The following is a 16,556-nucleotide window of genomic DNA, read 5'->3' as shown; positions in this document are numbered from 1 at the left end:
TCAAAACCTGTATATAATGGACAACTATATTGTATAAAAAATTGATGATTTTAAGTTGAAGCATACCAAAATTATTCAACAAACCCTGAAGTTTTTGGAGCATTTTGACCTTTTTGCATTGTTTCCATGGTAACAGCAGCCATTTTTGGAAATTCTAACTCCAAATGCCACATCTTCCAATGTTGCTCATCGTTACTGTGAAGTTTCATAAAGTTTTGAACATTTTGATTTTTTTGAAATTTTTGGTGTAGTTTCCATGGCAACATAGTAAATCCAAGAATTGCCAAAATCATCCAACACCAGTATATAGTGGGCACCTACATTGTATTAAAATATAATGATTCTAAGTTTAAGCATATCCAAATAGTTCAACAAAACCAAAAACTGGATTTTTTCACATTTGTTCCGTTTCCATGGTAACGGCAGCCATTTTTTATGTTCTTAAGACCTACTGCAACCCGAAATTTTGTGTTCCTTATTATAGTGAACTATCATAAAGATTGGTTCCATTGGCTCAAAAAAAAACTGCCGGACAAAAATCATTGGAAGAATAATAATAATAACAAAGAAACAGAGGAAAAGCAATATGTCACCCGACATTGTCGATCGGGTGACATAATAAGAAAAAAAAGAAACAGAGAATTACAATATGTCACCCAAACTTCGTTGAGGGTGCCATAATAACTGAGCAAAAACAATAAGTCTTCCCAAACGAGACTTAATTATTTGAATTATCGATGAACATTCAGTACATTTTAATTCAAACTGTAAGCTAATCAAAATAGAAGTAACACAAAATTTCAAAAGCATCTTCCTAGAATTAGTTGTCAAACACCAGTACTACATTATCTAGGAGTAGAACACCCATCCTAAAGTAAGATAGTCTGTCACTTCCGGTTTGAGGTCGATGCCTTAGGAAAGTTTTTGCTATAGCAACTAGGGATTTCTACTGTATCCTATGCCCTTAATCATAAAAAAGCTTCTGCTTAAGTTTAATTAAATTCTATGAAAGTTTGACCAAGCAATTGATGTGTAACAAACTTTAAAATATTTGCAAAACTGGACCCCAAATGGAATCAAGTACAAAAATAAATGAATTTTTGTAGGGATTCGAAATGGAACGGCCAAAATCAATCTGAGTATCACTTTTCACTACTTAAAGGTCAACAACTCAACAAAGATAAAAGCTAAAATCGTGAAAATTGATCTTGACCTTCATTTAGTCACAGGAAACAACATATTTAAATTTGACCAGATTTCATCAAAGCGTTTGCAAGTTATTGCACATTTTAACACACTAAGTATCACTAGTTGATATACAAAGGTTTATAACTCAACAACGATAAAAGCTAAAATCGTGAAAATCGAAATTGACCTTCATTTAATTACAGGAAACAATGACAATATATCTGTAGAACTCGGAGGTGCGATGGGGATGCTGAAGTGCAATGGTAACGCTGAAGTGCGATGGTCTACGCCGAAATGCGATGGTTCGTACGGTGATGTGCGATGGTCTATTTGACGCATGATTGCTAGTTTAAAATCTACAGACCTGCAAATATCATGAAAAGTAGATTTTTTAATAGTTAGTATATAAATTTACATTCATTATTGTCTATGGCTCTCCTTAGTTACAGCTGCATACTAAATGAGCGATTGTCCTCTGTAATTTTCTACATATTGACATAATTCTGCATTAGCATTTGATCTATATGTTGTTCTCTCATCAGTTCCTCATTTACCGTAATATTATAATGCAGAGAGTCCGTCTGCGGACCCGTATATATTTAGAGAATGTCATGCACCATCGTACGTAAAACAGAACCTTTTGTACATATCTAAAAAAAAAAACAATGCTGCAGAAGGTTAACTTTCCATTATCTACCAATCATCACCGCTTCCCGTAGTATTAAAAGTTTATAAGGCCCTTATCAACTTAAAAACCTTAAAAACTACTTTAACATACACATAGACTTCTACATCGACATGAAAAGCCATGAAATGTAGTTTGTGTTGACCATCGCATTTCAGCGTTTCCACCATCACACTTAGGCATAGCTATCAACAAGATAGCGTCACAATGCCACCATCGCAATTCAGCATGATCAAAAACGCACTTCAGCGTCAAACCATTGCACCTTAGCGTAAAAAATCACAGTTTTGAGTACCATCGTGGTTCAGAGTCCTACATACCTAATTTTGAAAAGATTTAGTTCAAGCGTTTTAAAGTTCATGCAGTGACACTGTTTGGCAGCCACACCCCCAGCTGCTCGCCATACAACACCAAATCAATAACTGATTTTCCTTCAGATTTCTGGTTAAAAATGAATATATTTTTTATCAAAAATTATTTCAGAAAGAAATATAATCGTTGCCGCCCCTAACCAAATAATCAGAAATTCTTACTGCATTTTGAACTACTGTCAACTGTTGTCATTTTCTTGATGCCATTATCACACTGATTTCCACTGCTTATCACCTGATTAGAAGAATCTGACGTTAGTCTGACAACAGTTGTTGTGCCACTGTTACACTGTATACTGCCAGTATAATCTAAAAAACTATTCTGGTCAAACTGGAGCTCTAGTAGACTTAGACAAGCTGGTATTTGTTTGATATTTGCTGGATCAGTAGAAGACACTTTAATTGTAAAAATAGTTCTAAACTGCAAAATAACAAAATCATAATCATAAAACTCATGATCATAAATATGGTTTGCTTAAATCTAAAAACTTATAAACCAAGACCAATACTGGGTCTGGACTAGCATCACAGCACATGATTGATTTAGATTTCAATTACTGTAAATTCTGAAATTATTGGATGCATTTATTATTGTGATTTTTGAAGAAAGGACAATAATGCAAGATATTTAATAAATATCTGCATACTGTTACATGAATCTGATATTGAATGCCAGTTCTTGTAGCGACACTCCCTCAGTCACAGTATTCGCATTAATATAAATCTCACAATAGTTTTGAATTTACAGTATACTGAGGCATAGGTGATCATGCTCTTTCATTGAAGGCAAGAAAACTTGAATAAAAATTTTCCTTGAACAATGTACAATTTTAAACCATCTTCAAACAGGAAGGTAATGGACGGTGGATGTGAAAATTGTTTACTTGTTACAACTCAACATTATCAAGCTGTAGACCAAATATTAAATCGTTTCATTTCATAATGGCCAAGAAAACATTGAAGAAAATTTCCTACCCAAGGTATTTCGGACAGACGGACAGAGTCAAATAGATATTAGACCTACTTTTGCCTTTGATATTGATCTGAGATTTGAATTTTCATTTGATGTAATTTTTTTTTTTCAAATAATATAACTTTATCATTATTTTCTCAAATTTAGCTTTTTTTGTGATAATTTTTCATATCCCTGCTACCCAAGTTATATGGGTTATTCTCAGTGGTGTTGGAAGAGAATGTATGACGTCATGAGTCTATGTCATTGAGGTTGCATAGGAAATAATCAATGGTCTTCCAACTTGAGGATGTTTCCTGGCTTCATTTCATTTCAGGGCTGCCGAAAAACAGACCAAAACACAAAAACTTAACACTGAGCAATGAACCTTGAAAATGAGGTCAAGGTCAAATAAAACCTGCCTGACTGACATATAGATCATAAAATATTTCCATACACCAAATATAGTTGAACTATTGCATATAGTATTAGAAAAAAAGACCAAAACTCAAAAACTTAACTTGACCACTGATCCATGAAAATGAGGTCAAGGTCAGATGACACCTGCCAGCTAGACATGTACACCTTACAATCATTCCATATACCAAATATAGTAGACTTACTGCTTATAGTATCTGATATATGGACTTGACCACGAAAACTTAACCTGGTTCACTGATCCATGAAATGAGGTCGAGGTCAAATGAAAATTGTCTGACGGGCATGAGGACCTTGCAAGGTACGCACATACTAAATATAGTTATCCTATTACTCATAATAAGAAAGAAATTAACATTACAAAAAATGTTGACTTTTTTTTCAAGTAGTCACTGAACCATGAAAATGAGGTCAAGGACATTGGACATATGACAGACGGAAACTTCGTAACATAAGGCATCTATATACAAAGTATGAAGCATCCAGGTCTTCTAGCTTCTAAAATATAAAGCTTTTAAGAAGTTAGCTAACGCCGCCGCCGCCGGATCACTATCCCTATGTCGAGCTTTCTGCGACAAAAGTCGCAGGCTCGACAAAAACTATCAATAATCTATACCATTACAGATCAAACCAAGAATAATTTTCTTTAAATAAAATAAATTTAAATTAAATTTACTACAATTTTGCCTGGCAGTTCACTTTCAAATTAACAGCTGCACCAGGAAATTGAGTAGAATTGTCTGTTGCCATGACTTTTCTTTTTTAAATTAAATTAAGTAGTTTATGTCAATGAATGGAAGGAAAAGTTAGAATGGTCACCTTTGCAAAATCGATTTGTATCTGATCTACTGATGTTCTATAATGCTTTGATAGATATTCTTCAAAGTAAGACAATAGTATTCAGATGTGATAGAACAACAACTTAATTGATCAAAACATTTGAATCAAGTAGAACTGTTTCATATTCTTTTAAGTGAAATCAAGGCATGACTTCTACCAAATCAAATTTTAAATAAAAGGAGAATGTGTCAGAGGACACAAATGTTCCCCCTCAAGCTTGCTTATAATGTGTGAAAATACATTTTAAGAGCATTTGATGTCACTTCTAGCTTTAAAAAAGTTTTAATGTTCTAGTCCAAGATATTTTTGTGCTGTGTTATTTTCATATTTTCACTGTTTTGTTTTTATTTCTTATGTGATAAGTTTTCTTATATGATGGTCAGGGACAGTTATGGTCCTTTGATTTTCTTTGTCCTCAAATAGAGTCCCTAGTGTGGACAGTGTATAACTGTGGAAAGACCTATTGTATTTGTTCTGATTATTAGGTCTTTCCACTTTTCTGTGGAAAGACCTATTGTATTTGTTCTGATTATTATTAGGTCTTTCCACTTTTCTGTGGAAAGACCTATTGTATTTGTTCTGATTATTATTAGGTCTTTCCACTTTTCTGTGGAAAGACCTATTGTATTTGTTCTGATTATTATTAGGTCTTTCAACTTTTCTGTGGAAAGACCTATTGTATTTGTTCTGATTATTATTAGGTCTTTCCACTTTTCAGTGGAAAGACCTATTGTATTTGTTCTGATTATTAGGTCTTTCCACTTTTCTGTGGAAAGACCTATTGTATTTGTTCTGATTATTAGGTCTTTCCACTTTTCTGTGGAAAGACCTATTGTATTTGTTCTGATTATTATTATTATTATTTTTTTCTTCCGCCTAATTTTGTTCTAGCGTAAAATTTTTGTTTCGCAAGATGTCGCTTAGATATTTCTTATATAGTATCATACAGTTTATGCGCTTTTTATTTTCACCCATTCTAAGCCGAACAATTTTCTTTGTAGGAGTTATCTCCCTGAACACTGTTTTCCTTGTGATTGCATCTCCTTCGTAACAAATAAAGATATCGACAAAATTCTTTTTCTTAATTATTTGTTACATCCTCAGGAATTTTTGCCTAATTTGGATCGAAGCGATCCAGTGAGATCTTAAAGGAGTTATCTGCCTTTACCAAATTAATTTGTCGTTATGTTTTTGTAACACGTAAACCGTAAGCCGTATAAAAACAATTTGACCAAAATGTTAGTCGCGACATGATATAACTGGAAAGTTTTTGTCAAAATGGTACGCGTCATTGTTTTAGGGGTTCCATGCCACTGAAATAGCAAAATGAACAAAATGAACTAATTATAGCCTCAAACTTTGCAGCTATCATGATGTATACATGCATCTTATCTTAATTTATCAACCAAGGTCCAACATCCTCCACTTCCCCCCCCCCCCCCTTTTTTTCTTCTACTTTGAGGAATCCCATTTCGCCTTGAAGTTCAGTCCTGTACATTTTACTGTAAAAATGCAATCCTTCTGATGTACAAACTTCTTAAATAGAAATTCATTCCTGCAAAAAATCGGCTCCAATTCATGTTCCCGTTAGACACGGTCCGCTTGTTTGAGAAATAAAATTCAATGACATAGAAAAATCGTAAACATTGCTGAAATCCTACAATCAAATTTTTTAATCATGCATTAAAATACAAAACTGTGCTCCCGTAAACATGTGAACGTAAGATGCATGCATGATCCGTCATCAATGACCTGTAAATAATAAAACCAATAGTGGTCATGTTTGTCCGATCAGTACACATGTGCTCTGTTCAACGGTCTCCCCTGAAAAGAAATTAATATTCTAACTCCAGACATATATATTCGAGCGTCACGTGACTTCACAACATCATCACGCGCGCGGACCTAAAATTAGAATAAAACATTCGAGATCCATATCCAAATATGGAAAGTGAAACTTCCAAGACAAAATGTTACTCATTTTTTTTCTTCCTACAAGTTGAAACAAAATGTACACACAACACATAAAAGAAACCATGAAGTATCAGTTCTCGTAGCAAATAGAGAAAATTAGAAAAAAAAGAAGATGTTAGGACTTTTATTTATTAGGAAATCCTCAGGCTGTCCGTTTGGGAGTGCGGGATGTACAAGTACGCAGCCTCGTCAGAATATGAATGTCAAGTCCGATGCCTCGCATAGAGAGAGTGTAATGCAAACTTTCAATCAATCAATCAATCAATCAATCAATCGACCAACCAACCAATTAATCATGTTTCGGAGGGGAAAGACCGTTTAACAATTGTTTTTAAAACGATTGATTTATATTTATTATTGTTATTTATTTCTTCCGCCAAATTTTGTTCTCGCGTAAAATTTTTGTTTCACAATATGTTGCTGAGAAATTTCTTATATAGTACCATACAGTCTATGCGCTTTTTATTTTCACCCATTCTAAGCCGAACCAGTTTCTTTGTAAGAGTTTTCTCCCTATTCACTGTTTATCATGTGATTGCATCTCCTTCGTAACAAAAAAAGATATCGACAAAATTCTTTTTCTAAATTGTTTGTTACATCCTCAGGAATTTTTGCCTAATTTGGATCGAAGCGATCCAGTGAGATCCTAAAGGAGTTATCTGCCTTTACCAAATTAATTTGTCGTTATGTTTTTGTAACACTGTAAACTGTAAGCCGTATCAAAAAAAATTGACCAAAATGTTAGTCGCGACATGATATAACTGGAAAGTTTTTGTCAAAATGGTACGCGTCATTGTTTTAGGGGTTCCATGCCACCGAAATAGTAAAATGAACAAAATGAACTAATTATAGCCTCAAACTTTGCAGCTATCATGATGTATACATGTATCTTATCTTAATTTATCAACCAAGGTCCATCATCCTCCACCTCCCCTCCCCTCCCCCCCCCCCCTTTTTTCTTATTTTTTTTTTCTTCTACTTTGTGGAATCCCATTTCGCCTTGAAGTTCAGTCCTGTACATTTTACTGTAAAAATGCAATCCTTCTGATGTACAAACTTCTTAAATAGAAATTCATTCCTGCAAAATTCGGCTCCAATTCATGTTCCCAATAGACGCGGTCCGCTTGATTGAGAAATAAAATTCAATGATGTAGAAATTGCTCCCAAATTCGTAAATATTGCTGAAATCCTACAATAAAATTTTATAATCATGCATTAAAATACAAATCTGTGCTCCCATAAACATGGGTACGTAAGATGGCATACATGATCCGTCATCAATGACCTGTAAATAATAAAACCAATAGTGATCATGTTTGTCCGATCAGTACACATGTGCTCTGTTCAACGGTCTCCCCTGAAAAGAAATTAATATTCTAACTCCAGACATATATATTCGAGGGTCACGTGACTTCACAACACCATCTCGTGCACGGACCTAAATTTAGAATAAAACATTCCATATCCAAATAAGGAAAATAAAACTTCCAAGATAAAATTTACTCCGTTTTCCTACAAATTCAATCAAAATGCATACACAACAAATAGATGAAAAATGGAAGTCCGAGGTAGCATAGAAACTAGAGAAAATTTATAAACGAATGATGCTAGGATCAATTTTTATGAGGACATCTCAGGCGTCAGTTTGGCTGTGCGAGATGTAAAAGTACGCAGTCACGTTCGGTCAGAATAAAGGCGTTATTTAAGTTAGCTGCATCGCACAGAGAAAGTGCCATGTAATCAATCAATCAATCAATCAATCAATCAATCAATCAATCGACCAACCAACCAACCAAGCAAAAAACCAATTAATCATGTTTCGGAGGGGAAAGACCGTTTAACAATTGTTTTTAAAACAATTGATTTATACTTATTAGGTCTTTCCACTTTTCTGCGGAAAGACCTATTGTATTTGTTCTGATTATTAGGTCTTTCCACTTTAAGTGGAAAGACCTATTGGTTTTCTTCTGATTATTAGGTCTTTCCACTTTTCCGTGGAAAGACCTATTGGTTTTGTTCTGAGATTTTATTTTTTTCTTCCGCCACATTTTGTTCTTGCGTAGTATTGTGGTTTTGCAAGATGTCACTTAGGTTTTTAGCATATGATATCGAACAGTTATTGCGCTTTTGGAACTGACCCTGTTAAACCGTACACTTTACGTTGTAAGAGTTATCTCCCCGAACACTGTTTTTCTTGTGTCCACTACTCCTTTGCAACCGTAAAAGATTACGACAAATTTTTTTACCAAAGTGCTTCCTATATCTTCAAGATGATGAGTCGGTTTGCACCAAAGTTCTCCGGAGTCTCCATATGAGTTATTTCCCCTGATGCATTTGATATAAGTGATATGCATATAAACTCATAAACCGTAAACCGTATAAACCTAGAGTCGCTTTATTGAAGGTCCTTGGGTCCCAACTTAGAAAATAAGCTCAAGGTCAAAGGTCAAGGTCATGTTCTAAATTTTGACATTCACTTCAAACTGCTTTTACTCAGAAAAAAGTTAGGGGTAAAATTGAAAAAAATGTGAGCAAAATGTGAGTCGCGACATTATTTATGTCGTGAATATTTGTCGAAACAATACGCGTAGTATTTTGGGGGTTTTCATGCCACTGAAATGGAAAAATCAACAAATTGACTAATTATAGCTTCAAACTTTACAGCTCTCATGATGCGTACATGCAATTTATCTTTGTAAATCATCCAATGCCCACAACTACCCATTTAGCCCCCCCCCCCCCCTCTTTTTTTTTTTAGGAATCCCATTTCTATTTTATTATAAAAATGCTAATCCTTCTTTTTTTTCATGAATAAATTTGTTTCTGAAATACAAAAATACAAATCTATTCCTGCAAAATAAAATATCTGCTCCAAATCATGTACATGTATTTCTGAAAATTAATCGATAAACGTTTTGTTAAAGTACTATAACACCAGCATTGTTTTTGTGTGCATGCAATGAATGAGTCGACCAGTGGTCAGTGATTGGACAATAGTTTACCTGTAAAAAAAATCGAAAAAATATATTTTCCGTTAGCAGTATAAATCACGTGCAGTCCGCTTAACGTTCCAATCTGGATTGAGAAATTAAAATCAATTACGTAGAATTCCCTCCAAAGTTCATTAATAGTAGTAAAATCCTAGAATCAAATGTCTAAACATGCATTAAAATGAAATCTGTGTTCCCGTAAATATGTGTACGAAAAAAGCATGCATTATCAGACTTCAATGACCTGTAAATGAAAGAAAATTAAATCCGGTTGCACATTCTTTATACATAGGTGTGGTCAGAACGACGTCTCTCTCTGCAACTAAATTAAATAAACTATCTTTCTGTGTATATCAATCAGCTTGGTGACGTCACAATCATGTCAACCATCCGGTGCAACGCCTGCTACCTAAAATAAAATAGGGGTTTCACATACCGGTAGGTTAAATACAAAAGATCCATGCAGGTCAGGTCGGGCCATTTTAAATACAAAATTGAATACAATGCACACACAATTAGATCAATAAGTAAAAAATAAGACACAAATTCCGGGAAGCACTATAAAAAAAAAAGAACATTTATAAAGGAAGATGCAAGGATATTTTTGAAGGCCTGTTTAAATCCTTGCATGTTCCTACAAATATCATAACTTGAATATAACTAAAATGTTGCACGGACCCGTTTTTGTGTGCTCCTAGAGCCTAGGTCTCAAGTGTTTGAACACGGGCACTAGGCTCTCAATGCCTTTTTCACGTGTTTCTAGAGGCTAGGTCTCAAGTGTTTAAAAACGGGCACTAGGCTCTCAATGTCTTTATCAGGTGTTCCTAGAGGCTAGGTCTCAAGTGTTTAAACATGGGCACTAGGCTCTCAATGCCTTTATCACGTGTTCCTAGAGGCTAGGTCTCAAGTGTTTAAACACGGGCACTAGGCTCTCAATGCCTTTTTTCACGTGTTCCTAGAGGCTACGTCTCAAGTGTTTAAACACGAGCACTAGGCTCTCAATGCCTTTATCAGGTGTTCCTAGAGGCTACGTCTCAAGTGTTTAAACACGAGCACTAGGCTCTCAATGCCTTTTTCAAGTGTTCCTAGAGGCTAGGTCTCGAGTGTTTAAACACGGGCACTAGGCTCTCAATGCCGTTTTTCACGTGTTCCTAGAGGCTAGGTCTCAAGTGTTTAAACACAAGCACTAGGCTCTCAATGCCTTTTTCACGTGTTCCTAGATGCTAGGTCTCGAGTGTTTAAACACGGGTACTAGGCTCTCAATGCCTTTTTCACGTGTTCCTAGAGGCTAGGTCTCAAGTGTTTAAACACGAGCACTAGGCTCTAAATGCCTTTTTCACGTGTTCCTAGAGGCTAGGTCTCGAGTGTTTAAACACAGGCACTAGGCTCTCAATGCCTTTTTCATGTGTTCCGTGTTTAAACATGGGCACTAGACTTGCGTTGTCCTAGTTGATAGGCCCAATGTGTTTAACCAATCAACCAAACCAATTACCTACCAACCAACCAACCATTACATGCTTCTTGTGGTCCCTTGTGTTTAATACAGGTCCAAGATCTCATTTGTTTCGTGTTTGCTTGTTTCAAGCGACCCTATCCTACCTGTGTAATCAATCAATCAATCAATCAATCAATCAATCAATCATGTTTCGGAGGGGAAAGACCGTTAACAATTGTTTTTAAAACAATTGATTTATATTTATTATTTTTTTTCTTCCGCCTAATTTTTTTTCCTTCGCTGTTTTTTTGTTTCGCAAGATGTCGCTTAGACATCTGGTATATGATATCGAACAGTTAATACGCTTTTGAAACTGACACCTCATAACCAAAAACTTTTCGATGTAAGAGTTACCTCCCCGAACACTGTTTTTCTTGTTATTACTTATACGTCGCAACTGCATAAGAAACCGACTAATTTATTTTTCCAAATTGTTCGTTATATCCTCAGGATGATTTGATTAATTTTGACCGAAGCTATCCGGAGACTCCATATGAGAGTTATTTCCCCTTATGCATTTGATATAAGTGATATGCATTTGTAACTGAAAAACCATAACTTATAGAGACCTGAGGTCTTTTGAATTGAGGTCCTCAGTCAAAAAAAAAGAAAATAAGGTCAAGGTCATATTCTAAATTTTGATTTAGGCTTGTTATCACTTATTTTCAGAGATTGTATAAGATATCGACAAAATATTTTTACAGAATTGTTAGTTGCGACATGTCGTAACACGTAAATTTTAGTTGAAAGGGTACGTAAACATTTAATGGGAGTTTTCGCCCCTTTTATATCTAATATTAGCTGTATGATAATATAACGCATTAACAATATATAGTAGAGACCTAGAGTGTTTTGATTTGAGGCCTTTGTTTCATGACCTTGAAATTGGGGTCAAGGTCAAAGTTTAATTTGATGTTCTAGATTTTGACCTTTGCTTTAACTTTTAATGTATGCCTGATAAAGCTATGGTACTTTGTGCATTAAGTTGCAAGCCATATGACCTTGAAAAAATCAACCGGAAATGACCTTTTGTAAACCGGAAGTAGCTATTTCTTGTCCATATTTAATGTAAAAGTACATAGAACCATAACCCGAAAAATTCAGTCGTTATATTCCACTGCTCTACCATGGCTACATTAACGCCTGAAGGCCTTGTCAATAAAAAAATCGTCAAATAATCATTCGGAATTAGCTCTGGATTTACCTATCTCAATTACATTGAGTTAATAGCTGATTGGCTCTGTCACCCTGAGGGCACCAATCAAAATCCTCGATTCGTGATGCGTTTTTATTGTATAAAGAATTCAGGCCCTCGCGAGTGGGAGAGTCGATCACGGGGTGGGACTGAATTATTCGGGTTAATAGAACCATATATTTTTGGAATCAGTGTCAAGTAAACTATCAAATGATACCGGAAGTGACCTTTTTCAAACCGGAAGTAACAAATTATCTCCCTTATTTCAAACAAAAATGTATAGAAACCATATATTTTTAAATTCAGCGTATGATAAGCTATCATTTGGCGCTGAAAATTACATTTCTTACCGAGTTTTAACATTTTTCACATCAAAATATATCGTTTCGGGTGGAAAGACCTTCAATTGTTCTCTAAACAATTGGTTTTTAATTATTATTATTATTTTTTTCTTCCGCCTAATTTTGTTCTCACGTAAAATTTTTGTTTCGCAAGATGTCGCTTAGATATTTCTTATATAATATCATACAGTTTATGCGCTTTTTATTTTCACCCATTCTAAGCATATTTTAAATTTTGATTTTGGCTTATTTTCAATTCTTTTCAAAAACCGTATAAGATATCGACAACATATTTTTACTAAATTTTAAGTTGCGACATGTCGTAACACATAAATTTTGGTTGAAAGAGTACGCTAACATTAAATTGGAGTTTTCTCCCCCATATATTAAAAATTAGACATATTGTGATATAACTCATTAACCATATATAATTAAGACCTATAGTCTTTTGATTTGAAGCCCTTGGTTTATGACCTTGAAATTGAGCTCAAGGTCAATAAAATTGATGTTCTAGATTTTGACCTTTGCTTTTACCTCATATGTATACATGATAAAGCCATGGGACTTTTTGCATTACGTTGCAAGCCACTTGACCATGGAAAAGCCAACCGGAAGTGACCTGGTGTAAACCGGAAGTAGCTATTTTTTGTACTTATTTAATGTTAAAGTATATTGAACCATATATTTTTGGAATCAGTATCAAGTAATCTATCAAATACAACCGGAAGTAACAATTTATCTCCCTTATTTAGAAAAAAATGTATAGAAACCATATACTTTTTGAATCGGTGTACAATTAGCTATCATTTGACGCTGGATATGATATATCAAACTGAATTTTAATAGTTCTATATCAAACTTGATCTTTATGGGTGGAAAGACCTTCAAATGTTCTCTTCAATTGTTCTATGACCTTGAGCTCAATTTCAAGGTCATAAACCAAGGGCTTCAAATCAAAAGACTATAGGTCTTAATTATATATGGTTAATGAGTTATATCACAATATGTCTAAATTTTAATATATGGGGGAGAAAACTCCAATTTAATGTTAGCGTACTCTTTCAACCAAAATTTATGTGTTACGACATGTCGCAACTTAAAATTTAGTTTTTAATTTTGATATAATTTGTTCTACACTGTAAAATTTTTTTGGATAAAGCAGATGCAATTTTTTTAATTAGCGTTTTTTTTTCTTCTTACAGAAATGCACTATGAAATAATTGTGTTCTCGGGCCATATGGCATAACTCTAGCAGTAAGTGACTCAATGCCAAAATTTGAACTTGGTCTGCATCTTTTGGTTTTGAGCTTTGTGTATGAGTTTCTTTAAATTTGCAGGACGCAAACTAAGTTGAATTGCAGAAATGAAAACATTTACAATTTTCCAAGTTATAAAGGTATACAACTCTAGAATGGTCAATGACTTAATGCTCAAATTCGAACTCTGTCTGTGAGTTTTGGTTCTTAGCATTGTGTATGAGTTTCATAACATTTGGATGAGGAAGACTTAAGTCAGAGTGCAGAAAATAATTGGAAGAAAGGATGGATGTAGGAACAGATGGAAGTACAAACAGAAGGGCAGGCAGTCAAGGGTAACACTTAATTCTCCTTAGAATAGTGTTGGGGACATACCCTAGCAGTGGGAGCATAAAAATCTGGTTACATAAAAAAGGAGACTTTATATTATAAATGATTAAGAATATTTATTAGAAATAAATGGGGAGAATTTGAAACAATTACATAAGGAATTGGTTTTATTTAAGTTATCTGTGTTTATCATGTTTCATAATAATGATGCACACACTATTTCACAAATTTGAAACAGATCAATTGTTAATACAATCAACAAAAACATTTCAAAATAGTCAATACCTTTATCCATTTTTATAATCAGCTACATAAACACAAGTATTTTTAAGAGAATCTTCTTGATATTTAACCATTTCAAAGCGAAATGATTTGACTGTACCAGTTATAGTATATTTTTTGTTTGGATTAATCCAGATATACAGTTTATCAAATTATATTCTTCATTTAAGAGATTAGGGTATCATATATGGAACTATATATGTACACAAATAAATCTTACATCAAATCCTGTAGTAGTAGTCAGCGTATTTGTAATTACTATTGGACCAACAGATACAAGGTTATCAATGTTGCATATGTTGTAAATGTCATTTGTTAATGATGCATTGTTTGTTTTGATTTTATCATCATGACCTGATTTACAGTCTTTAGCAAACCCTTGAGTAGTTTTATAGGCCACTTGAAGTACTATGATGTTGGATGGTTCATCATACTCTGAAAAATAGATATGTTATGTCAATTACTGGTATAGTAACTTAGTTCTTTTTTTCATTTATAAAGGATATATTCACTACTTTAACCCAAGTTGAGATTTCTTTCATTTTTCAAATAAATTAAAAGTAACATGTGGATAGAATATTGTATATATCCAATACGGGAAGTGGAACTAGAAAACTGTCATGTCAGCAAGGGTTCTGCCTGTTTATTTTTGTTTGAGACACAGAAACAAATTCTCCTTACTGATGTAAACAGAGCAATACATGGTTGGATATTAGTTTTTTTTTAGACACCAGGAATTATTTGAGGACATGTTCTCTAAAAATATAGGTTGATAAAAATCCAAACACTATATATTTTTGCAGTAATTTCAAAAACTGTGGCCAAACATTAATTAATAGAATAAAATACCTCAATATTGATTTTCTCTGAAACCCTCAAACAGATGTTTCTAATAATTTTTTATTTTTAACAAAAAATAATTTTTACCACAATTTTGACATGTGGAAACTGGAATTATACCTATATATCAATTTTCTTTGAATTCCAAAAACAAAAAGATGGTTCTCAAAAATAGAGATTTTTAACAAAAAACATAAGTTTTTACAAGAACAAATTTATAGATTTACAAATTCACCAAAGTTTCACGAAAACTGCTTAAAGCATTTTTGATTTATTGTCCGAAAACTGGAAAATCCCCCTTTTTAATGAATAAAACCCCACAACTCTGAAACATATAAATTAAAAATTTATAAAAATCAAAAGGGAGCTAACATCAATAGACTTAAACAATTCACTAAAGTTTCATGCAGACAGGTAGGTTAAATCATTTTTTTCAAGATGGACAGACAGACAGACAAAGAAATAACATAATACATCCTGTAAACAGACTTGTAAAAACCATGTAATTCTAAAAACAAGTGGAAAATTTCTTTCTTTTCCAAATTTTTCTTAACAATAGCTAAACAAGAATGTGTCCATAGTACATGGATGCCCCACTCACACTATCATTTTCTATGTTCAGTGGACCTTGAAATTGAGATCAAAACTATAATTTGGCATTAAAATTAGACAGATCATATCATAGGGAACATGTGTACTAGGTTTCAAGTTGATTGGACTTCAACTTCATCAAAAACTACCTTGACCAAAAACTTAAACCTAAAAAATTTAACCTGAACCGGGACAGACGGACAAACGGAAGGATGAACTGACAAACGGACCAACGAACGGACGCACAGACTGGAAAACATAATGCCCATAAATGGGGCATGAAAATGGTTTCTACATGAACTGTATTTGAGGTAACTTTCTACTATTATTATACTTATGCATGTATCAGGAGGTATAGCTGGCATCCATTTATTTTGTCCTGTGCAGTCATATGTCTTTGTTTTGTTGCCATCAAAGAACACAAATCCATCAATACATGTAACTGTGCAGCTGATGTTGCCAGAAGTACAAGTCACAGGTGCAGCATTTGGTACACTTACTGGGAAAGACTCTTTAAAACATGCATCAGCTAAGGAAAAAATGTAAGATATGAATATTTGGTTGTTAGCATTATTATAACAATTTTGTATGTTTCACAGTATTTAATCGGGCTTGTATAGTTCACACTGGTACATTGTCCGCACCCCTTTCTCCCCACGAATATTTCAGGTAAAAAAACTTATTGAAACTTTTAGAAAATAACTAATGAAACTCCGGTAAGTTCAAATAGTGTGTGGTCGTTAGTGGTATTTTCATAGAAAAACCAGTATTCCATATAAAAAAGTAGT

The 16,556-nt window shown here is 33.9% G+C and overlaps 1 protein-coding gene and 1 long non-coding RNA gene across 2 annotated transcripts in view; one reads left to right on the top strand and one right to left on the bottom strand.

Moving 5' to 3' along the window:
- Positions 1-16,556, bottom strand: part of LOC127710082 (uncharacterized) — a 467,780-nt gene that overhangs the window by 293,311 nt on the left and 157,913 nt on the right. Inside the window, exons 25-27 of the mRNA XM_052215826.1 lie at positions 16,103-16,297; positions 14,558-14,772; positions 2,407-2,665 (exon numbers count right to left, since the gene is read on the bottom strand). Coding sequence (XP_052071786.1) covers positions 2,407-2,665; positions 14,558-14,772; positions 16,103-16,297 — 669 coding nt within the window. The remainder of the gene's footprint in view (positions 1-2,406; positions 2,666-14,557; positions 14,773-16,102; positions 16,298-16,556) is intronic.
- The window catches only part of LOC127710106 (uncharacterized), a 137,278-nt gene that overhangs the window by 48,020 nt on the left and 72,702 nt on the right, over positions 1-16,556 (top strand). The window lies entirely within an intron of this gene.

This window comes from Mytilus californianus, unplaced genomic scaffold (assembly GCF_021869535.1).
Source record: "Mytilus californianus isolate M0D057914Y unplaced genomic scaffold, xbMytCali1.0.p SCAF_7, whole genome shotgun sequence".
NCBI classification, from domain to species: domain Eukaryota; kingdom Metazoa; phylum Mollusca; class Bivalvia; order Mytilida; family Mytilidae; genus Mytilus; species Mytilus californianus.
This window is presented reverse-complemented; position numbering and strand designations above follow the sequence as displayed.